At 42.9% G+C, this 25,253-nt stretch overlaps 1 protein-coding gene across 5 annotated transcripts in view; it reads right to left on the bottom strand.

The window, feature by feature from the left end:
* Positions 1-25,253, bottom strand: part of kdm6a (lysine (K)-specific demethylase 6A) — a 98,983-nt gene that overhangs the window by 64,353 nt on the left and 9,377 nt on the right. For 2 of the 5 annotated variants that reach the window (XM_045210816.1, XM_045210829.1), the window contains exons 3-7: positions 10,441-10,549; positions 7,947-7,996; positions 6,234-6,292; positions 4,514-4,579; positions 1,202-1,322 (exon numbers count right to left, since the gene is read on the bottom strand). In XM_045210816.1, the coding sequence (XP_045066751.1) occupies positions 1,202-1,322; positions 4,514-4,579; positions 6,234-6,292; positions 7,947-7,996; positions 10,441-10,549 (405 nt within the window). Of the gene's footprint in view, positions 1-1,201; positions 1,323-2,578; positions 2,656-4,513; positions 4,580-6,233; positions 6,293-7,946; positions 7,997-10,440; positions 10,550-25,253 lie in introns of those variants that run through there. The other 3 variants (XM_041868460.2, XM_045210823.1, XM_045210831.1) reach the window with 3 other exon arrangements.

Here is a 25,253-nt window from a genome sequence, read left to right as displayed (position 1 = left end):
TCAATAACAAAAGTTTCTCAATACTTTGTTATATACCCTTTGTTGACAATGACACAGGTCAAACGTTTTCTGTAAGTCTTCACAAGGTTTTCACACACTGTTGCTGGTATTTTGGCCCATTCCTCCATGCAGATCTCCTCTAGAGCAGTGATGTTTTGGGGCTGTCGCTGGGCAACACAGACTTTCAACTCCCTCCAAAGATTTTCTATGGGGTTGAGATCTGGAGACTAGCTACGCCACTCCAGGACCTTGAAATGCTTCTTACGAAGCCACTCCTTCGTTGCCCGGGGCGGTGTGTTTGGGATCATTGTCATGCTGAAAGACCCAGCCACGTTTCATCTTCAATGCCCTTGCTGATGGAAGGAGGTTTTCACTCAAAATCTCACGATACATGGCCCCATTCATTCTTTCCTTTACACGGATCAGTCGTCCTGGTCCCTTTGCAGAAAAACAGCCCCAAAGCATGATGTTTCCACCCCCATGCTTCACAGTAGGTATGGTGTTCTTTGGATGCAACTCAGCATTCTTTGTCCTCCAAACACGACGAGTTGAGTTTTTACCAAAAAGTTCTATTTTGGTTTCATCTGACCATATGACATTCTCCCAATCCTCTTCTGGATCATCCAAATGCACTCTAGCAAACTTCAGACGGGCCTGGACATGTACTGGCTTAAGCAGGGGGACACGTCTGGCACTGCAGGATTTGAGTCCCTGGCGGCGTAGTGTGTTACTGATGGTAGGCTTTGTTACTTTGGTCCCAGCTCTCTGCAGGTCATTCACTAGGTCCCCCCATGTGGTTCTGGGATTTTTGCTCACCATTCTTGTGATCATTTTGACCCCACGGGGTGAGATCTTGCGTGGAGCCCCAGATCGAGGGAGATTATCAGTGGTCTTGTATGTCTTCCATTTCCTAATAATTGCTCCCTCAATTTCTCTGTCATAGTTGACGTGTACCTATGATGAAAATTACAGGCCTCTCTCATCTTTTTAAGTGAGAGAACTTGCACAATTGGTGGCTGACTAAATACTTTTTTCCCCCACTGTACCTAGGCTTATCCTGTGCTGTAGCAGTAATAGTAGTAGCAGCAGTAGTACTAATAGTAGTAGTAGCAGCAGTAGTACTAATAATAGTAGTAGTATTAACAGTAGTAGTAGTAGCAGCAGCAGTAGTACTAACAGTAGTAGTATTAGCAGTACATACCTTTAGACTTGACTCATAATCTGTGTTGCCTTTAAACATGAGGCCCAGTCTCATGTGGATCTCCGTTGCTCGGGAGAAACTGGGGTCAATATAGAGCACTTCCTGAAACGCTTTTATCGCCCTGTACACACACACACACGGACAGAGAGAGAGAGAGACAGGAGGATAGGGTTGAACAAAACCACACACATTAAAAAATACTTTAATTCACAAAAGCAAAAATGTGTGGAAATAACCAGAAATTAAAAATGAGGCTGCTTTTTTTCCTGGAATAAAATCGAGCGAGTAAGAAAAACCAGACCCTGACAAACATTTGTCATTGACATCAGAGCTATGGCAAATAACTAAAGGACTGTTGATTCTGATTGCTAGAGCATCCCTGAATTGAGAGAAAGAAAGAGAGAGAGAGAGAGAGAGAGAGAGAGAGAGAGAGAGAGAGAGAGAGAGAGAGAGAGAGAGAGAGAGAGAGAGAGAGAGAGAGAGAGAGAGAGAGAGAGAGAGAGAGAGAGAGAGAGAGAGAGAGAGAGAGAGAGAGAGAGAGAGAGAGAGAGAGAGAGAGAGAGAGAGAGAGAGAGAGAGAGAGAGAGAGAGAGAGAGAGAGAGAGAGAGAGAGAGAGAGAGAGAGAGAGAGAGAGAGAGAGAGAGAGAGAGAGAGAGAGAGAGAGAGAGAGAGAGAGAGAGAGAGAGAGAGAGAGAGAGAGAGAAGAGAGAGAGAGAGAGAGAGAGAGAGAGAGAGAGAGAGAGAGAGAGAGAGAGAGAGAGAGAGAGAGAGAGAGAGAGAGAGAGAGAGAGAGAGAGAGAGAGAGAGAGAGAGAGAGAGAGAGAGAGAGAGAGAGAGAGAGAGAGAGAGAGAGAGAGAGAGAGAGAGAGAGAGAGAGAGAGAGAGAGAGAGAGAGAGAGAGAGAGAGAGAGAGAGAGAGAGAGAGAGAGAGAGAGAGAGAGAGAGAGAGAGAGAGAGAGAGAGAGAGAGAGAGAGAGAGAGAGAGAGAGAGAGAGAGAGAGAGAGAGAGAGAGAGAGAGAGAGAGAGAGAGAGAGAGAGAGAGAGAGAGAGAGAGAGAGAGAGAGAGAGAGAGAGAGAGAGAGAGAGAGAGAGAGAGAGAGAGAGAGAGAGAGAGAGAGAGAGAGAGAGAGAGAGAGAGAGAGAGAGAGAGAGAGAGAGAGAGAAACAAGCAGAAGCAGGAGAGCAAGCACTGCTGTCACCAACATTACCCCCACCCACAACCACCCTCATATAAACCACAAACAAATAAGACACCCCATATAGGCGACAAAAGAAACATACTCCACTGCTCCACCCCTATCCTATACAAATACACATATCCTACACATAAACACCAACTATAACAACGTACACAAACACAAATAAATCCACTCACAGTGCGGTTGTGAAAACAAAGGCTATCGTATGTCACCACGGAGGTCTGCCACAGCAAGAGAGACTACAGTAGAAACACTGATCTCACTGCTGAGGCTGCCTGTGCAGCGCTCGCTCACACTCACACTCACACACACACACACACACACAGTGCTGTGCTGAAGCAAAGCGCTCTGAACCCATTGGCCTCTCTCCCCCTCCTATCCCTGTTCCAATCCTCCCTTCCTCCCGCTCTCTTTCATTTGTTCTCTCCAGAGTGCTAAGCACTCCAGCTTCTCTAGGCTGGAACACATTGGCAGTGACATAGAGCGCACGGCAGACAAGCTAACAGAGAATACCTTCCACAGGACAGACAGAGACTGATAGAGGCAGAGGGAGAACACTAAACAATGCCAAGTGTTCTCTGACTGAACCCCAATTATACCAGAGTTATGCTATTAGTGACAAAGTCCTGTTGTATTATAAATCTGATGTCGGCAATTTAACCCACTGCTCTAGCCCTGTAGCTCTCCAGGAACAGGGTTGGTGACTAGGACTGTACTTTGGTGCCGATACGATATATATTGCCATTCGATGTTCAAAACATATTGTTTTGATCAGTCATGGAAATAAAAGTGCCGAAAATAAATTGGCTCCCTATTTAAAAAGATGGAGAACAAGCTGTGAAGGAAAAACACTGGAGTTTTGGTGCAGGTACATCCAACTAGCGCAACAAATAATATAGATATATTGTCAAAACGTTACATCTTCAAAAATAATATCCCAATATGTAACTGTGTCAATTTTCCCCCTCATCTCTATTGGTGACCACTGCTCTGGCCCTATGAGGTAACATTACATCTGACAGCTCTGCATTCCTCTGTAGCCTCTAGCTGGTGATGTAACATGTCCTACATAGAGGGAGAAACCCAGATGACCCGCTTCTCTGTAGCCCCCTCTCAAAGCCCACCTCCCCCCATGTGGAACTCCCTTCCCCTGGGAGAGAGATGGGCTACACTACATACACAAAAGTATGTGGACACCACTTCAAATTAGTGGATTCGGCTATTTCAGCCACACCCGTTGCTGACAGGTGTGTAAAATCGAGCACACAGCCATGCAATCTCCATAGACAAACATTGGCAGTAGAATGGCCTTACTGAAGAGCTCAGTGCTTTTCAACATGGCACAGTCATAGGATGCCACCTTTCCAATTCGTCAAATTTCTGCCCTGCTAGAGCTGCTGGTCAACTGTAAGTGCTGTTATTGTGAAGTGGAAACGTCTAGGCGCAACAACGGCTCTCCCGCGCAGTGGTAGGCCACACAACCTCACAGAACTACACATTCACTACACAACAAACATAAGATACAAAAACAAAAGAAGGACAAACTGAACAACTAAAAAAACACACTAAGGAACAGTAAACCTAAAAATATGTTTTAAGATCTCTTAAATGTGTCCACAGTTTCGGCCCCCCTCATGTTCTCTTGCAGGCTATGCCTCTCCATGCCTCTTGGTCCTAGGCTTTGGGATAGTTAAAAGGCCAGTGCCAGAGGACCTGAGGGACCTACTGGGTACATAACTTAAAAGCATGTCTGACATGTATTGGGGTGCATAATCGTGGATTGATTTTAAAACCAATTGAAGAATCTTAATTCTAAAACTCACAGGCAGCCAGTGCATTACCCATTACCAACAATACATTCTGGAGAGAAGCAAAACAGAAATGGAAAATAACCTGAATCGATGGCTTGACTGTTGGCTTTACAACATTTAGATTCAATATGGCTCCTAATCACAGCAGTAACACTAGCTGCATTATTCTTGATAAAATAACTAACATGTAGATGCATAATGACTGCCTAGACAACATTTAGATACAAGATGACAGCCAGTTGCATCAAAGACACATCCTAGCAATATTACTCCCTATGGAAACTAATAGAGGGGGCCTACCTTCGCTGTCCTGCCTGGGCCTCTGAGGAGGGGGGCTGCACTGGCCTAGACAGGGAGAAAGGGGACCTACAGTAGTCAATATCAGGCAATGCCACAGACACCTAGCAGCACTACACAGCCTCAGCAAAGCACTTACTCATCAAGGACCCAACTTTAACTCTAAAGTACAGTAATACATTCCCCATCACAGGTATATGGGGGGAGGGAGGGTATTTAGTTACTACGCTTCTGGTGCAATGTAGGAAAATTATTCAGTTATTAATTTATAGTGGCACCTCTCCTAGTGTGTTTTAGCTGCTTTATTTTTTACTGTCCTTTTTGCCATTTATGAATGTGTTATTCAATGTGTTTCTATGGGCTTCAGTAGTAATGGCCAAAATCAATATATTTGTTTTATTATACCTAAAGGTGACCTAAAATTCAAAATCAGATAGCCAAATGATCCATAGTATGACCATCTTGTTTTTTAAAACCAGTACTGGTTACCTTCAGACAAGTCCCGTGACTTGTGGGGGGCGTAGAGCAAAACGGAGAACACCATCATGTTCGTGAGAGTCTCCCCTTTCCATAGAGTGGTAGTTCGTAGGTCAAACCATTCGGACGCTACAGATGTTTTCGTGAGAAGACCGATTTTTCGGAATGTCTCATGGTCTGACAAACACCACTCTAGTTCTGTCACCTTTCACCACAGATGCGAAGTGCGACACTGGCGGATGCGGTGGATTGAGACGCATCCAACACTAAAAAACAGATATCTCTAGCTTAAACTGACGGATTTTGATGGGGATTTTTTTGTCATGAGGGGGGGTTAAATACCAGCTTGAGCAGTGGGGGAAAACAGACCGTGAACCCTGGATTACACACACAGAGCACCCACTGCAGAGTGTGTGTGTGTGCATGTGCGCGCGTGCCGACAGCATCAACAGCAAGCCATCCCTGTCAAGACTGAGTGTGTGTGAGAGCACGTGTGTATGAGAGCCTGTGCATGAACTGACTGCATAAAAGACAGGCCCTGCCTAACTCCACACTGGGATATTAACTTCTTTGAATAGTTTGCAGAGAAATGCACCCTCCCCCACCCCCACACTCTGACCACAACAACACTGGACAACATAGCATATCACACTACATCCTCTTCTTATTCCCACAATTTAACCTTTTCATGACCATAACTTGAGCGTGTCTACAGTAAAGGATTTCCTTTCCCTGAACTGTCAGCAAAGTTCCTCATTCCAAACCCCCTGAAGCACCAACAGGCTCTAGTCTCTCTGCATATCACATTTTCAAGGGCGGCTCATTCTATATTTGCTGTAAGCAGTGTTCTAGGCTATATTTGGCCTTCAAGTGGCAGAAGCAGTAAATGGCAACATTCTTCGAAAAACGAAACGTAATATAAAGCCATGACAGCACCGACAGGCTGAATGCATGACTGACACAGTAATTACAACAAGATAACAGGTAGCCTATTCCTCAACAGTGACTCCCACCAGTCAGGTAAGGGTTAAATGAAAACACACACAGTATGGATCATACAATAGCTAGACAAATATAATGTACTGTAGTAGCCTATGTATTACCATACACATAATTTCAGGACTCATTTCAAAGCCCATGAGGTCATTAAATGCTGAAATAGCAAAGCAAATATAGGTCTCAGGTCTCTAGCTAATAAAACGCACTAGAGTGCAATGGAAAATACTCAGGATGTGTAGCTACTTACCACTGAAATGCATTGTAATGGAAGTAAACCATACCGAGGCCATATAAAAAGGCAGCATTCTGAAAGAGAGGAGGAGAAAAACAATGAGTGACAGGAACAGCACCAGAGCACTTATTTAAAGATGCCGTGACTGAACAAGACTGATTACTCACTCAAGTTTAAACAAAATAGGCCATAAAAACAACCAGATCACTAATAAAATACAGTCCTGGCTGAGCAATCTCACTGGAAAGTATCAGAGGTCAATGGCTAACACAAACATATCCCTGTGCCAGTCCCCTGTGTTTGTATGTGTGTAATGAGGCAGGGGAGTCTGCGGGGGTTAAACTGCTTCTCCAGTCACACCTGCTCAGGTAGAGAAACATACCTGTTGAAACACACCTACACACCTCAATACTGTCACTATATTACTGCAACAGATATAGTTTAGCTAACGGAGACAGAAACAGTAGCCATCTCATCCCTCACAGGATTAAAGTGCATTCTACTGTATGTCCATAGGGTAACTGGTAGAGTAGAGGCCCAAATACATAGTGCAGTTCATTTTGAAAGAGTCTGAAATTCACCTTTCATAGGTAACTGTTGTGGCCCAGTTTCATATGACAAACTGTAGTAATAGTCAGAACCGAAACCGGCAGGGGTGTTAAATCTCTAACCACAGCACCTCCTACTCAGACAAACACACAAATCATGTGGAAAATTAATCTCACGTTCGATACCAATCAGATGTAACTATTGTACATAACAATGCCATTCAGAGTGCTTCACTACCAAAACACGAGAGAGAGAGCAGGACAGGAAGGAAGGAACTAATGCTGCTTCAACCAGCCCTCAAAAGTGTGAAGTCTAGAAAGAGCTGAGAATAGCTGGGTTTTAGAAAACAGGGGACATGAGGGCGAAACAATGTGTGAGTTGAGAAACAGAGGAAGCGTGAGTCAGAGTAAGGATGTTTCTGAAAGCCTGTTAGTCTATCCTACATATTCATTCATCTCATGTATCTATCCCATGGGAGACAGAGAGACCCAGTTAAGTTCAGTCAATGTTTTAACCATTTCTTCCAGACTGCTCTCCCTCTTAGTTCAACCTGCCATCCTGCTCCGCCCAGTCTCAGCATACTGGTAGCTCAGTTAAGTGCTAGGCTATACCCTAGATCTGTCCACTCTCACACAGCCTCACACTCAAGCCCCAAACCCTGTACCCAAGCCAAGCCAGTTCTAGTCAGACCCTAGTCCAAGACCTAGCCCAGCTCAACACACCAGCTTCAGCCCTTCCTTCCTCCGGTCTCAAGCCCTAGCCCTCTCTCCCAGGCAGCCCCTGTCCCAGCTCCCTAACCCCAGCCCAGGATAGATCCTCAAACTCTCTCCCAGCTCTGCAGCAGTGAAACCCAACACTGTCTGCCCCCATCACTGGCACACCCCCAACACATCATCTCACCCTCCAAAGGGCACCACTGCAGACTGAAACTTCAACATCCATCCACCTCTTCTCCAGCCACACTGGGAACAGGGAGAGGCCACACCACCAGAGAGCTGGTGGCTGGCCTGGCTGGATGAGGTGACCCAGTTACTGGTCTAACCCTTGTCTAACTCCATTCACAGCACTCTTTATTATCGTCACAGTTGTTTTATGCAGTTGTAAGCCAAGAGAACCAGGGGTCATCAACAGTCAACAGCTAGATCTGCTTGGATACATGATGTTTAAGTAGCCACTCACCTTCCAGTAGTCCGACTTTAAACTGTAGTATCTCTGGTATGCAGATAATGCTGCGAGAGAAAGAGAACATAGTTACTGAAGATAAATACAATGGGGTTACAATAAGTCTACATTTCACCATCTCCATAACACAGACTCTTTCCATTCAATCTTGTGGTGCCACTACCTCAGGCAATATTGGACTGAATTTCTGCCCAGGGCATAAAAAGAAACCGTTATTTGAAGTTAACACTCCCAATAAGCACGCATTCCAGAAAACTGGAAGTTTAGGACACTAGAGACATCTTCAGGCAACTCCTTCAGACTTTTAGTCATATAATGCCTAGAGCCAATTCAATGGCAGTGGATTTGCATAACGGCAATGGAGAGAATGCTCAGACAATCAAGTGTGACAGCAGAGAGAGCAGACCACTCCACATTAGGGGTGTGAACGTTTAAAACATTTAAACGGAATTGGTATCTTTAACGTTAAGAAAAATCCCTAACTGAAAAAATATGTTTTTGTTTGTTTTTTCACAAAATTAAAAGTCACAGTGCAGTTGTCACAAAACATATTTCCTATGTTATAACCTAACTAGACGGGAAAGTTGTGTAATTTAAAAAAGGTACACTCAATATAAAGTAGATGCAGAAAGTAAATTTCCGCAACATCTAAGAGGGTTGAAGCATGAGGCTCAACTTCTCCACTGTTTTGGTGCCCTGGCTACGACACTGTGAACAGTGTGGAGCTAACCCATGCACAGATACTGTGTGTGACCGCAAAGTGTTGCATCTCACTCATCTCAATATCCTAGCCTATTCATTGATGATAGGCCCTGCTTTACTGAAGTTGCTCACTATGAAAGATGCAAGTGTTTGTGTTCTCGGAAGTATGGCAACTAATCAGGCTCCTCTGTTCCAAATATACTGAATCCTAGCGGAATCGAATCTTGACACTCAGAAATGGGAGTCGACACTGAGTCGACGTGCAAGGAGTGGATGAATCAATTATTTTGGAGTCGACTCTCCACCACTACGTCATCGTCTTTAAAAGTTGGGAAAATGGCAGAGAACGGCAACAACAGCAGCAAAGTCCTGTATGGCAATACTTTGAGAAGTTAAATGAGAAGGAATTGCAACTGAGGTACAGTAATGGTAGAATAGGTGCAATGCTTAACCATCTGAAAGGGACACACCGTCAGACCTAAACCGTTACTGGCAGCAGTGCAGCTGCATTGTGAATTCACGTGGAATTATATGGATTTTTCTTATCGTCTTAACAGAAAACCAATAAGTAAATTGCTGTTTAAACTAGGGCTGTCAAATGATTAAAATGTTTAATCAAATTAATCAGAATTTTCAGTGGATTAATCATGATTAATCACTATTTGCAATTACACCTGAATCCTAACCATTTTTTTTCTGAAATGCATACCAAAAGATAAATAACAGGACACAGATACATAATTTTCATATTATGTCTGTTTATTAACACAGCCAAATAATGGTGTTTTAAATCAAGCTGAAACATACTACACACCATAATATTTGTCTTTGGCTGTGGCTCTTGACGGTGGCTTATAGAATGAGTCTTGAGACGCCACTTGCAAAACATCAAGGAAACCTGAGTCTTCTACAATGCTAATGGGTCTACAATCCTTTGCAATCCATTTTGCTATTGTGTTGGTCAAATTATCTGAGGTTGATTTTGTTAATTGCCTGCAAACATTCAGCGTGGTCTGGCGCAAACCACTTGCTGAATCTGACGGCCCAGCAAACGCATGTTTGGCGTTGACATGGTACTTCAAGCTTGAACAGCTCCGGTGAAATTGAAACTCCTTCTTACAAATCTTGCAAATAACCTTGTACTTGTTAACTGTACCATCATCATTCTTTTTATATTTGAATCCGTCAATAGGCCCACTTTGCTCACCTTGCTCCATCTCGCCTCTAGCTCCCAACCACTTTCCTGACCTGAATAATTTGTCACACTGCGCATGCGTGAAATGCGTTAAAAAAATTGACGTAATTAACAGCAAACAACTAATTAACGTCGTTAACGCGCTATTTTTGACAGCCCTAGTTTAAACATTAAGAAATGTTTTCCATTTGTTACACCCCTACTCCACATGCAAACATGACAGTCTAGTATATCATTTCCCAGTCGCTTTTTACATGGTTTGTGGAGATTAAGAGGGCGTGTAGTCTGTCTGGTGGATGCTGCTTTAAATCCCAATGTCAAAATACTACGTTCTGCCAAACATACAATTACAAAAGCATTGCTATTACATTAAGGACAAAACTAAAAATGGGCTGCAGTAGCCTAAATTGCTTTGCTGAATGTCAGCTGCAATTCAGAAACTTACGGCAAATTGGTACAGCTTAAATTCAGGATGTGATCTCTCAATCAACTCAAATGATGTCTGGTGTGGACCGTGTGTGTGTGTGTGTGTGTGTGTGTGTGTGTGTGTGTGTGTGTGTGTGTGTGTGTGTATACACGTGCATGCATGTCCACCTTTTGGATAGTCCTCCAGGAGGAGGTTGAAGTGGCCCAGTTGGCAGAACATCTCTGGCTCTACCTTCCCTTCTGCCTTCAGGATGACAGAGTCATAGCAGCTTACAGCCTGGAGAGAGATGGGAGAGGGAGGTTACATTTCAATCATTTCAACACCCCATAGCCTATTACACGGTGGCCTAAGGAAGGTCCACAACTTTCAGAAATCCACACTTAAAATCAGTTCGATCTTCAAAATCTAGGCCTAAATCTCCAGAAGAAAAAAAAATAACCATTCTGTATAATGCCAGGAAAAAGTGATTATTGCAAGAATTACTTAAAAACAATAAACAGCCATCTAATGATTTACAAAACAGCAACATGCAAGTCCCTCACCTAGCTTGAATATCACTGAACCATATCACCGATCCTCTCATAGAATTGATACAGGTTTATGGCAGAGGATGACCCAGACACACAGAGCCAACGGATGTCCTTTCAGTGGGAGAGGGCATTGCAAGGCCTTTCCAAGTCATTTTGCATGGTTCCAGGCCAGCTCAAATACCAAATCTGTGGGTTATACCCGGGAAAGATTTAAATAGCGGCCACAAAAATCATCCAGATAGTTAGAACCACAGAATAATCACAGAGGGAAGTGAATGTGTGAGTTTGTCCCCAGTTTTGCTAAATGAGAGAGTAGGCTGGAGCCTCACTGGGTGAATAGGAAGGACGCGCAACACAGGTATATATCATTACCAGGACCAGGATATAGCCTCGCCACTCAGCCCATAGCATGTCATAGAAGAGAGCAGTCTGCTCGAACCATTTCAATCATTCAAATCCTCCAACTTGATATCAAAACGACATTTGCAGTCATTAGGTTTGTAATCCCAGTGCAGGAGCAATGGTATTCCAGGAACCTAGGGTAAAGCTGTGTTTATGTGCTCCTCATTTGACCCAAAATGTCCAGCGTCCACTGACACTGCAGAGCAGGTATTGTAGTGACTAGGGAGGTAGTAAAGTGTGATCAAACGCACATTGTTTATTGGCGTGCAGGGCCGAAAAAAGTCGGTATAAAAATAAAAAGAGCCAGAACACTCCTAAGCTCCACCACATACCTTTATTAATAAACAAAACAACGTTTAGATCCTACAAGGATCTTCGTCAGGTCATTTCATCGGAAGTGTACCACACCCACATATCCGAACATAGGAGTAGCATCAGAAACCAAGACCCCAAAAGTCCAGTCGCTATGCACTTTATGCCTGCCAGACACAATGTTGCCTCATTAGTACATGGTATCGAGCATGTCAAAGTCCTGAGGCGAGCGGGGGAAAATCAATAGACTTCTATGAAGCTCCTGAGTGGCGCAGTGGTCTAAGGCACTGCATCGCAGTGCTAACTGTGCCACTAGAGATCCTGGTTCGAATCCAGGCTCTGTCGCAGCCGGCCGCGACCGGGAGACTCATGGGCGGCGCACAATTGGCCCAGCGTCGTCCAGGGTAGGGGAGGGAATGGCCGGCAGGGATGTAGCTCAGTTGATAGAGCATGGCGTTTGCAACGCCAGGGTTGTGGGTTTGATTCCCACAGGGGGCCAGTATAAAAAAATATGTATTCACTAACTGTAAGTCGCTCTGGATAATGACTAAAATGTAAATGTAAATGTATTGCAAAGAGAATCCTACTGGATATTCCGATTGGAAACCATGTCTCCAAAAGGGCTTAATGAGGACTTTCCCATTAGCCATTTCCTGTGAACACCATGTGATTCATGTATCATTATGACAACCACTGTTGGGTATGGCAACATTCGTTTTTTTTACCTGATATGAATGGTTATACAGTTACAATATTCACACAATACTTGTCTCAATTGTTTCAAGGCTTAAAAATCCTTCTTTACCCCCGTCTCCTCCCCATCATCTATACTGATTGAAGTAGATTTAACAAGTGACATCAATAAGGGATCATAGCTTTCACCTGGATTCACCTGGTCAGTCTGTCATGGAAAGAGCATGTTTTGTACACTCAGTGTATATTATTGTTTTTGCATTGTTCCTTTCAACTTAAATATGTATAGACCGCCCTAATTAGTGCTTGTCTTATGTCTATAAATATGGGTATGGTACACTTCCGGTGAAATGACCTGACGAAGATCCTTGCAGGATCAAAACGTTGTTTGTTTATTAATAAAAGTACGTGGTGGAGCTTATGAGTGTGCGGACTCCATTTATTTTACACTGAACAAAAATATAAATATGCAGCAATTTCAAAGATTTTACTGAGTTACAGTTCATAACAAAATCAGTCAATTGAAATAAATTAATTAGACCCTAATCTATGGATTTCACGACTGGAAATACAGATATGCATCTGTTGGTCACAGATACCTTAAAAAAAAGTTATGGGCGTGGATCAGAAAACCAGTCAGTATCTGGTGTGACCACCATTTGCCTCATGCAGCGCGACATCTCCTTATAATAATAATATAATATGCCATTTAGCAGACGCTTTTATCCAAAGCGACTTACAGTCATGCGTGCATACATTCCTTCTCGCATAGAGTTGATCAGGCTGTTGATTGTGGCCTGTGGAATGTTGTCCCACTCTTCAATGGCTGTGCGAAGTTGCTGGATATTGGCGGGAACTGGAGCAGGCTGTCGTAAACGTCGATCCAGAGCATCCAAAAACATGCTCAAGGGGTGACATGTCTGGTGAGTATGCAGGGGCATTTTGAGCTTCCAGGAATTGTATACAGATCCTTGCGACATGGGGCTGTGCATTATCATGCTGAAACATGAGCTTATGCCTGCCCATACCATAACCCCACCATGGGGCACTCTGTGCACAACATTGATATCAGCAAACCGCTGAATATTTTTGACCACGTGTCTGCCTGCAAGCTGAAAATCTTTGCAAGTGTGTGCGTGTTTAGGCTACCTGCCCCTCTCAAGCATAGGCTACCGTACTGACGTTACATGCGGGATTCAGAAGATAGAGATTTTTAATTAGCTAGATAAGAATTAACTTTTTCAATGCTAGTTTAGGATACTATAGGCCTAGTTATCGCGTGTCACATTGGATTTATTGACAAAAAAAGCTTGTTATCTAGCTAGCTCAAAGGACATTCAAAGTTCCTCCATAGAAGTTGCTCCTCCTAGGTATAATTCTGTGGACCTAATTCAGATAATGCATGTCAGAACAAGATGTCCAGCGCTTCAAGCCTCTTCCTCAACCCTCTCTCACCCTCTTCCCACACGCAAAATTCTTGCGCCATAGGCTACACTAGTCTATCACGCATGTAAACAACTAGCTTGCCTGCTCTATACGCACTGATTGGTGAAGTAATTTAATGAGCTAAATGTAAAAAACTGTTGATTTCACAGGTTAAAAAAAGGAACCAAAGGAACGATATAAAACGGTACTTATTTGGGCATTTGAACCGGTTCAGAACTTTATTTTGCTGGTCAGAACAGTGGAATGGAACAAAACAAATAGTGCTTCTGTTCAGAACTAAACAATTGGAAAATATTTTTTTGTTCCAACCCCTGCTTTAAATACAGTGGTCCCCCAACCAACCCTGGTCCTGGAGAGCTATGTGGTGGGCAGGCTTTTGTTCCAGCCCAGCAATAAACACACACCCAGGTTTAGTATTCAAATGTCACCCAGGTTTAGTATTCAAATGTCTGCCAAATGTCTTTTTTTTTTATGTCGGAAACCCAGGTACCGAGATTTACCGCCCAAAACCACTCCCTTTTCCCAGGATAAATAACTGCGAGAAACCGGTAAATTATTTATATGAACAGCATTGCGTGAAATGAACTGTTAAATTATATGTGATGTCCAAATATGGCTTCTCTATGGCATCTGCATGATGAATCAACACTCAGGGTGGGGACAGACAGCCCATCTCAGAAAGGAGCGCAGTTCACAATGTATGTGTAGACCTATCATCTCATCATTGTAACTGTTTTCCTTGTGACATGTATGTCTACATTTGCTGCAGCATAGCCTATGCTACAGTAACAAAGACTGAATGTGCGTCTAATTTACCCATCTCCATCTGGCTTTCTGGGATCACCTTGTTGTGTAATTGTAAAGATGTTTTCTTTTTTATTGCAGCTTCAGAGTTTAAGAACAGCCTGTCACTCGAATACCGTTGCTTTAAAATCAGTGCACGTGCAAGCACTCTGTCTCTCTCTCCATCAACTCCATTCAAATTGCATTCAAAATGTTTGAGATATATATATTGTGATGTCACGAGAGGCTACACAGCTTTCAGCGGGATTGCTCAAGTAGTGCAAGGAGACCAGGTTCAACCAAAACAAGGATTTTATTAAAGGTCTTGGGAAACTAACGAAAGTATAACACAATTCTGTTCTCTGGTGGCTCTTTAAGGGTTAACAGTTCAGGGATGTCTCTTCCACATCCAAAATCATAACTCTCCCTCGCTCAAATAACTTTTCCCCAGTCTTACTGTATTCCACGTTGCAGCTAGTGGCCAACCCAGCAAAACGTCCTTCCAAATGTCCCACACGTATTTCCACAGGTGCATATATCCAAAGGTGAGTATTTCCCAAAGGTAAGTATCTCCAAATCCTTATATTCCTCATGGAAGTGGACGTGCAGCACTCTTGTCCTCCAGAGAGCCCAGCTTGGAGACTGTGTCTCTTCCCTTCCCAAACCTTCAGCTCATCAGCTCCTGATTGGTTTCAGCTGCGTGGGAAGATTGGCCATAGAGGGTTGGAGTTCCCGACCATACCAGCAGATGGAGCCATAGCTGTCTGGGTTTGCAGCCATCTCAGGGGGATGTAACGTCCCTCCAGGACACAGCCTCTCGTGACATCACAATATACAGTGGGGAGAACAAGTATTTGATACACTGCTGATTTTGCAGGTTTTCCTACTTACAAAGCATGTAGAGGTCTGTAATTTTTATCATAGGTACACTAACTGTGAGAGACGGAATCTAAAACAAAAATCCAGAAAATCACATTGTATGATTTTTAAGTAATTCATTTGCATTTTATTGCATGACATAAGTATTTGATACATCAGAAAAGCAGAACTTAATATTTGGTACAGAAACCTTTGTTTGCAATTACAGAGATCATACGTTTCCTGTAGGTCTTGACCAGGTTTGCACACACTGCAGCAGGGATTTTGGCCCACTCCTCCATACAGACCTTCTCCAGATCCTTCAGGTTTCGGGGCTGTCGCTGGGCAATACAGACTTTCAGCTCCCTCCAAAGATGTTCTATTGGGTTCAGGTCTGGAGACTGGCTCTTGCGCAATACGCAAGCAACTGTGCTCTGCTGGCCTCTCCTTAAATCTCTTGGAGTCCCATGCAGGAAAAGCTACACTAGAATAGCTAGCTGAACATAATGTCTTTGCATTTCTTATAGCAATAGACTATTAGAAGAGGGACGGCAGCTTTTTTTTGCTGAATGTTAAATACAGCAGCCAATAGATCTCATGGGTTGTTTGAAAGAAGAGTGAATGCGCGATGGCGGTAGGCTATAGCAGTTATTTATTCAGACCATTCAATGTTCGTGAAGAGAAAGCCTTCTGCATCTAATTCTAGTCCTATATTATTCTAGTATGTCATTAGAATGATGAAGATAAGGACAACAAAACTTATTTCATTCAACTGTTGAAAGCGAGGAAGGAACGAAGCGACAATAGAGAGAAAAAGAGGAGGTAGGCTAAAAACATTAGGGGAAACATTATGAAAGGTATATATGTGTCAGCCAACTAAGTATACAAATAGGCCCTATTATATTTCAAAATTAAAATCAAATTCGCTAGCCTATATTTGTAAATTTGTAGGCCGCATGTGCTGCACCAGAATCCCATGTTCTCTTCTGCCCTTGTCCTTCTAGACATGTCTGCTGCCTTTGATACTGTGAACCATCAGATCCTCCTCTCCACCCTCTCCGAGCTGGGCATCTCCGGCGTGGCTCACTCTTGGATTGCGTCCTACCTGACCAGTCACTCCTACCAAGTGGCGTGGCGAGAAGCTGTCTCCGCACCACGTGCTCTCACCACTGGTGTCCCCCAGGGCTCAGTTCTAGGCCCTCTCCTATTCTCGCTATACACCAAGTCACTTGGCTCTGTCATATCCTCACATGGCCTCTCCTATCATTGCTACGCAGACGACACACAACTAATCTTCTCCTTTCCCCCTTCTGATAACCAGGTGGCGAATCGCATCTCTGCATGTCTGGCAGACATATCAGTATGGATGACGGATCACCACCTAAAGCTGAACCTTGGCAAGACGGAGCTGCTCTTCCTCCCGGGGAAGGACTGCCCGTTCCATGATCTCGCCATTAATGGCAATGGCTCCCTGCCTGTGCCATTAAACCCCTACAACTCATCCAGAATGCCGCAGCCGGTCTGGTGTTCAACTTTCCCAAGTTCTCTCACGTCACCCCGCTCCTCCGCACACTACACTGGCTTCCAGTTGAAGCTCGCATCTGCTACAAGACCATGGTGCTTGCCTACGGAGCTGTGAGGGGAACGGCACCTCCGTACCTTCAGGCTCTGATCAGTCCCTACACCCAAACGAGGGCATTGCGTTCATCCACCTCTGGCCTGCTGGCTCCCCTACCTCTGCTGAAGCACAGTTCCCGCTCAGCCCAGTCAAAACTGTTCGCTGCTCTGGCACCCCAATGGTGGAACAAGCTCCCTCACGACGCCAGGACAGCGGAGTCACTCACCACCTTCCGGAGACATTTGAAACCCCACCTCTTTAAGGAACACCTGGGATAGGATAAGTAATCCTTCTACACCCCCCCCCCTTACCCCACAAAAAATAAAAACAATAATAATAATTGTAAAGTGGTTATCCCACTGGCTATAAGGTGAATGCACCAATTTGTAAGTCGCTCTGGATAAGAGCGTCTGCTAAATGACGTAAATGTAAATGTAAATGCTTTATCATGGTTTGAATGATGGGCGTAATTCCAGTCCATATAATACAATACAAATTGTATTTGTCACATGCGCCGAAAACAACAGGTACCTTACCTTGAAATGCTTACTTACAAGCCCTTAATTATTTCTTCTTAAAACTGCATTGTTGGTTAAGAAAATATTTACTAAATAAACTAAAGTAAAAAAAATAATAAAAAAATAAATAACAATGAGGCTATATACAGGGGGTACCTGTACTGAGTCAATGTGCGGAGGTACAGGTTAGTCGAGGTAATTTGTACAGATAGGTATGGGTAATGTGACTATGCATAGATAATAAACAGTGAGTAGCAGCAGTGTAAAAACAAAAGGGGGGGCATTTGAATAATTGTTCAGCAGGCTTATGGATTAGGAGTAGAAGCTGTTAAGGAGCCTTTTGGACATAGACTTGGCGCTCCGGTACCGCTTGCCGAGTGGAAGCTGAGAAAACAGTCTATGACTTGGGTGACTGGAGTCTTTGACAATTTTTGGGGCCTTCCTCTGACACTGCCTAATATATCCAGTACCAGTCAAAAGCTTGGACACACCGATTTATTCAAAATATAAATAATAATAATAATAATAATAATATGCCATTTAGCAGACGCTTTTATCCAAAGCGACTTACAGTCATGTGTGCATACATTTTTACGTACAGTGAGGGAAAAAAGTGTTTGATCCCCTGCTGATTTTGTATGTTTGCCCACTGACAAAAGAAATTATCAGTCTATAATTTTAATGGTAGATTTATTTGAACAGTGAGAGACAGAATAACAACAACAAAATCCAGAAAAAACACATGTCAAAAATTTCATAAATTGATTTGCATTTTAATGAGGGAAATAAGTATTTGACCCCCTCTCAATCAGAAATATTTCTGGCTCCCAGGTGTCTTTTATACAGGTAACGAGCTGAGATAAGGAGCACACTCTTAAAGGGAGTGCTCCTAATCTCAGTTTGTTATCTGTATAAAAGACACCTGTCCACAGAAGCAAACAATCAATCAGATTCCAAACTCCCCACCATGGCCAAGACCAAAGAGCTCTCCAAGGATGTCAGGGACAAGATTGTAGACCTACACAAGGCTGGAATGGGCTACAAGACCATCGCCAGGCAGCTTGGTGTGAAGGTGACAACAGTTGGTGCGATTATTCGCAAATGGAAGAAACACAAAATAACTGTCAATCTCCCTCGGCCTGGGGCTCTATGCAATATCTCACCTCATGGAGTTGCAATGATCATGAGAACGGTGAGGAATCAGCCCAGAACTACACAGGAGGATCTTGTCAACGATCTCAAGGCAGCTGGGACCATAGTCCCCAAGAAAACAATTGGTAACACACTACGCCGTGAAGGACTGAAATACTGCAGCGCCCACAAGGTCCCCCTGCTCAAGAAAGCACATATACAGGGCCGTCTGAAGTTTGCCAATGAACATCTGAATGATTCAGAGGAGAACTGGGTGAAAGTGTTGTGGTCAGATTAGACCAAAATCGAGCTCTTTGGCATCAACTCAACTCGCCATGTTTGGAGGAGGAGGAATGCTGCCTATGACCCCAAGAACACCATCCCCACCGTCAAACATGGAGGTGGAAACATTATGCTTTGGGGGTGTTTTTCTGCTAAGGGGACAGGACAACTTCACCGCATCAAAGGGACGATGGACGTGGCCATGTACCGTCAAATCTTGGGTGAGAACCTCCTTCCCTCAGCCAGGGCATTGAAAATGGGTCGTGGATGGGTATTCCAGCATGACAATGACCCAAAACACACGGCCAAGGCAACAAAGGAGTGGCTCAAGAAGAAGCACATTAAGGTCCTGGAGTGGCCTAGCCAGTCTCCAGACCTTAATCCCATAGAAAATCTGTGGAGGGAGCTGAAGGTTCGAATTGCCAAACGTCAGCCTCGAAACCTTAATGACTTGGAGAAGATCTGCAAAGAGGAGTGGAACAAAATCCCTCCTGAGATGTGTGCCAACCTGGTGGCCAACTACAAGAAACGTCTGACCTCTGTGATTGCCAACAAGGGTCATGTTTTGCAGAAGGGTCAAATACTTATTTCCCTCATTCAAATGCAAACCAATTTATAACATTTTTGACATGCGTTTTTCTGGATTTTGTTGTTGTTATTCTGTCTCTCACTGTTCAAATAAAACTACCATTAAAATTATAGACTGATCATGTCTTTGTCAGTGGGCAAACGTACTAAATCAGCAGGGGATCAAATACTTTTTCCCCTCACTGTATGGGTGTCTCGGGGATCGAACCCACTACCCTGGCGTTACAAGCGCCACGCTCTACCAATTGAGCTACAGAGGACCACAGGTTTTTCTTATTTTTTTACTTTGTAGAATAATAGTGAAGACATCAAAATTATGAAATAACACACATGGAATCATGTAGTAACCAAAAAAACACACAAAAAAATCGAAATATATTTTAGATTTTAGGTTCTTCAGGTAGCCACCCTTTGCCTTGATGACAGCTTTGCACACTCTTGGCATTCTCTCAACCAGCGTCACCTGGAATGCTTTTCCAACAGTCTTGAAGGAGTTCCCACATATGCTGAGCACTTGTTGGCTGCTTTTCCTTCACTCTGCAGTCCAACTCATCCCAAACCATCTCAATTGGTTAGAAGTCGGGTGATTGTGGAGAACAGGTCATCTGATGCAGCACTCCATCACTCTCCTTCTTGGTCAAATAGCCCGTACACAGCCTGGAGGTGTGTTGGGTCATTGTCCTGTTGAAAAACAAATCATAGTCCCACTAAGCCCAAACCAGATGGGATGGCGTATCGCTGCAAAATGCTCTGGTAGCCATGCTAGTTAAGTGCGCCTTGAATTCTAAATAAATCACAGACAGTGATCACAGCAAAGCACCCCCACACCATAACACCTACTCCTCCATGCTTCACGGTGGGAACTACACATGCGGAGATCATTCGTTCATCTACACTGCGTCTCACAAAGACACGCGGTTGGAACCAAAAATCTCTAATTTGGACTCCAGACCAACGGACAGATTTCCACCGGTCTAATGTCCACTGCTCATGTTTCTTGGCCCAAGCAAGTCTCTTATTCTTATTTGTGTCCTTTAGTAGTGGTTTATTTGCAGTAACTGGACCATGAAGGCCTGATTTACGCAGTCTCCTCTGAACAGTTGATGTTGAGATGTGTCTGTTACTTGAACTCTGTACAGCATTTATTTGGGCTGCAATTTCTGAGGCTGGTAACTCTAATTAACTTATCCTCTGCAGCAGAGGTAACTCTGGGTCTTCCTTTCCTGTGGCGGTCCTCAAGACAGCTTCATCATAGCGCTTAATGGGTTTTGCGACTGCAATTGAAGAAACTTTCAAAGTTCTTAACATTTTCCGTATTGACTGACCTTCATGTCTTAAAGTAATGATGGACTGTCGTTTCTCTTTGCTTATTTGATCTGTTCTTGGCATAACATGGACTTGGTCTTTTACCAAATAGGGCTATCTTCTGTATACCACCCCTACCTTGTCACAACAAAACTAACTGGCTCAAACGCATTAAGGAAAGAAATTCCACAAATTAACTTTTAACAAGGCACACCTGTTAATTGAAAAGCATTCCAGGTGACTACCTGAAGTTGGTTGAGAGAATGCCAAGAGTGTGCAAAGCTGTCATCAAGGCAAAGGGTGGCTACTTTGAAGAAACTCAAATATAAAATATGTTTTGATTTGTTTAACACTTTTTTGTTTACTACATGATTCCATGTGTTAGTTCATAGTTTTGATGTCTTCACTACTATTCTACAATATAGTAAAAATAAAAAAATTGACTGGTACTGTAGGTCCTGGATGGCAGGAAGCGTGGCCCCAGTGATGTACTGGGCTGTACGCAGTACCCTCTGTAGCGCCTTACGGTCGGATGCCGAGCAGTTGCCATACAAGGCGATGATGCAACCGGTCAAGATGCTCTCGATGGTGCAGCTGTAGAACTTTGAGGATCTGGGGACCAATGCCAAATATTTTCAGTCTCCTGAGGGGGAAAAGGCATTGTCATGCACTCTTCATAACTTTCTTGGTGTGTTTGGACCATGATAGTTTGTTGCTGATGTGTACACCAAGGAACTTGAAACTCTCGACTCGCTCCACTACAGCCCAGTCGATGTGAATGGGGTCGTGTTCGGACCTCCTTTTCCTATAGTCAACAATCATCTCCTTTGTCTTGCTCAATTTGAGGGAGACGTTGTTGTCCTGGCACCACACTGCCAGGTCTCTAACCTCCTCCCTACAGGCTGTCTTATCGTTGTTGGTGATCAGGCCTACCACTGTTGTGTCGTCAGCAAACTTAATGATGGTGTTGCAGTCGTGCTTGGCCACGCAGTCGTGGGTGCAAAGGGAGTAAAGGAGGGGACTAAGCACGCACCCCTGAGGGGCCCCCGTGTTGAGGATCAGCGTGGCAGACGTGTTGTTGCCTACCCTTACCACCTGAGGACGGCCCATCAGGAAGTCCAGGATCCAGTTGCAGAGGGAGGTGTTTAGTCCCAGGGTAATTAGCTTAGTGATGAGCTTTGAGGGCCCTATGGTGTTGAACGTTGAGCTGTAACAATGAACATGTTGCCTGTACATACGGTCACGACGTCGTCGACTTATTGATGAAGCCGGTGACCGAGGTGGTATACTCCTCAATGCCATTGGATGAAACCCGGAACATATTCCAGTCTCTGCTAGCAAAACAGTCCTGTAGCGTAGCATCCGCGTCATCTGACCACTTCCGTATTGAGCGAGTCACTGGTACTTCCTGCTTTAGTTTTTGCTTGTAAGCAGGAATCAGGGAGATAGAATTATGGTCAGATTTTCCAAATGGAGGGCGAGGGAGAGCTCTGTATGTGTCTGTGTGTGGAGTAAAGGTGGTCTAGAGTTTTTTCCCTCTGGTTGCACGTGACATGCTGGTAGAAATGAGGTAGGAAAAAAAAGTTTGCCTGCATTAAAGTCCCCGGCCACTAGGAGCGCCGCTTCTGGATAAGCATTTTCTTGTTTGCTTATGGCCTTATACAGCTCGTTGAGTGCGGACTTAGTGCCAGCGTCGGTTTGTGGTGGTAAATAGACGGCCACGAAAAATATAGATGAAAACTCTCTTGGTAGATAATGTGGTCTACAGCTTATCATGAGGTACTCGACCTCAGGCGAGCAATACCTCAAGACTACCTTAATATTATACATTGCGCACCAGCTGTTATTGACAAATAGACACACACCCCCACCCCTCGTCTTACCGGACGTAGCTGTTCTGTCCTGCCGATGCACGGAAAACCCAGCGTACTGTCTATTATCCGTGTCGTCGTTCAGCCACGACTCGGTGAAACATAACGTATTACAGTTAATGTCCCATTGGTAGGATAGTCTCGAACTCATTAAATGTGCCTTTAGAGGCCATGCAATTCAGTACTCATCTCGAAAACAAAAGCAATTAAGGTCAAAGGAGTCCATACTAACAAAGGAAATAGAAGGTCTAAGAGAACAGATAGATAGCAATAAAAACTGTAACATAGAGGCTCAAAATAAATTAGAGGAAAAACAAAAAGAAATGGAAAAACTTATTCAAGAAAGATCAAGTGTAATATATTATAAAAATAAAGCAAACTGGATGGAATATGGGGAAAATCTTCAGCATAGGAATGCTACCAAAAGGAATTTACTGAAACTGGTTACAAATGATGGAGTCACCCATGATTCACCAAATTATATTTTGAAGGAGGAAACAAAGTACTTTAAGCATATGTTTTCGTTTCAGTCGCCTCCATCTCCTCTAACTGAAGATAATTGTAGAGATTTATTTTCTATTGATAATGTAAAATTAACAGCCATACAGAAAGACTCACGTGAAGGTGAAATTACAGAGGAGGAACTTCTGGATGCAATTAAAGACTTTAAGTCCGGGAAAACTCCAGGGTTGGATGGCATACCAGTCGAGGTATACCAAACCTTTTTTGATATACTCAGAGGAACGTTATTAGCATGTTTTAACCACTCCTATGTAAATGGTAGATTATCAGACACTCAAGAAGATGGTCTGATTTAATTATTACTGAAACAGGATACAAGTGGAAAATACAAAGATCCAGTCCATTTAAAAAATTTGAGGCCCCTTACACTTCAGTGTTGTGATGCAAATATTCTATCAAAATGTATAGCTCATATTGTGAGATTATTCATTCTAATCAGACAGGTTTTTTACATGGAAGATACATTGGACATAATATAAGGCAAGTAATGGAAACAATAGAACACTATGAAAAATCTGGGAAACCAGGCCTGCTATTCATAGCAGACTTCGAAAAGGCATTTGATAAAGTACGACTGGGGTTTATATATAAATGCCTGGAGCATTTCAATTTTGGACAATCTCTTATAAAATGGGTTAAAATCATGTATAGTAAACCTAGGTGTAAAATAGTAAATAATGGCTATTTCTCAGAAAGTTTTAAACTGTCAAGAGGAGTGAAACAAGATTGTCCACCATCGGCATAACTATTTATTATGGCCATCGAGATGTTAGCTATTAAAATCAGATCCAACAATATCAAAGGATTAGAAATCCAGGGCTTAAAAACAAAGGTGTCATTGAACGCTGATGATTCATGTTTTCTTTTAAATCCACAACTTGAATCCCTCCACAGCCTCATAGAGGATCTAGATAAATGTTCTAACCTCTCTGGATTACAACCAAATTATGATAAATGTACTATATTACGTATTGGATCACTAAAAAATTAACATTTTACATTACCATGTAGTTGACCAATAAAATGGTCTGATGGTGATTTGGATATACTCGGAATACATATCCCAAATGAAATAAATGATCTCACTCCAATACATTAATAGAAAGTTAGCAAAAATAGATAAAATCTTGATACCTGTCAATTTGTGGAAAAGTCATCTTGATTAACTCTTTAGTATTATCCCAGTTTACCCATTTGCTTATGGTCTTGCCTACACCTAGCGAAGAGTTTTTAAAATTATAAGAGAAAAAAATATTCAATTTTATTTGGAACGGCAAGCCTGACAAAATTAAACGGGCCTATTTATATAATGAATATGAATTCGGAGGACAGAAATTATTAAATATTAAAGCATTAGACCTATCACTAAAAGCTTCAGTCATACAAAAGTTATACTTAAATCTGAACTGGTTCTAAAACAAATTAGTAAGATTGTCTCACCCAATGTTCAAGAATGACCTTTTTCCCTTTATTCAGATTATTTGAAAAGGAAAGAATCTCCCAAATATCACTATTTCTAAAACTAGCCATAGAAAGTTGGTTGCAATTTCAATTTAATCCTCCAGAAACGACAGAACAAATAATGCAACACATATTGTGGTTAAATTCAAATATACTAATTGATAAAAAACCTTCTTTTTTTTGACAAAATGTTTTTTAAAAGGTATAATCTTCGTAAATGATATTATCGGTAGGACTGGTGGAGTTGTCGCACATGCAGCTAACAAAAACATATGGAAATGTCTGCTCTACCCAAAATTACAACCAAATAATTGCAGCATTACTGCAAAAATGGAAGAGGAAAGTGGAAGGGGGAAAATGTAAGGAACTTGTCTGTCGGCCTTGCATTAAAGAACATAATTGGTTAAGGAAAACTGTGATGAATAAAGTATACCAGTTTCATTTAAGGACCAAAGGATTGACAGCCATCCCATATAGATTGCAAAATAGTTGGGAAGAGATTTTTGACATACCGATCCCATGGCATAGTGTTTATGAACTGATACGCAAAACGACGCCGGAATAAAACTTAGAATTTTTCAATCTAAATTATTATATAAAATTCTTTCTACCAATAGAATGTTATTTATATGGGGGATACAATCTTCCCAGCTCTGCAGA

The sequence above is a fragment of the Coregonus clupeaformis genome, chromosome 4 (genome assembly GCF_020615455.1).
Source record: "Coregonus clupeaformis isolate EN_2021a chromosome 4, ASM2061545v1, whole genome shotgun sequence".
Classification (NCBI taxonomy): domain Eukaryota; kingdom Metazoa; phylum Chordata; class Actinopteri; order Salmoniformes; family Salmonidae; genus Coregonus; species Coregonus clupeaformis.
The sequence above is the reverse complement of the archived record's forward strand: the minus strand, read 5'-3'. Positions and strand labels throughout refer to the sequence as shown.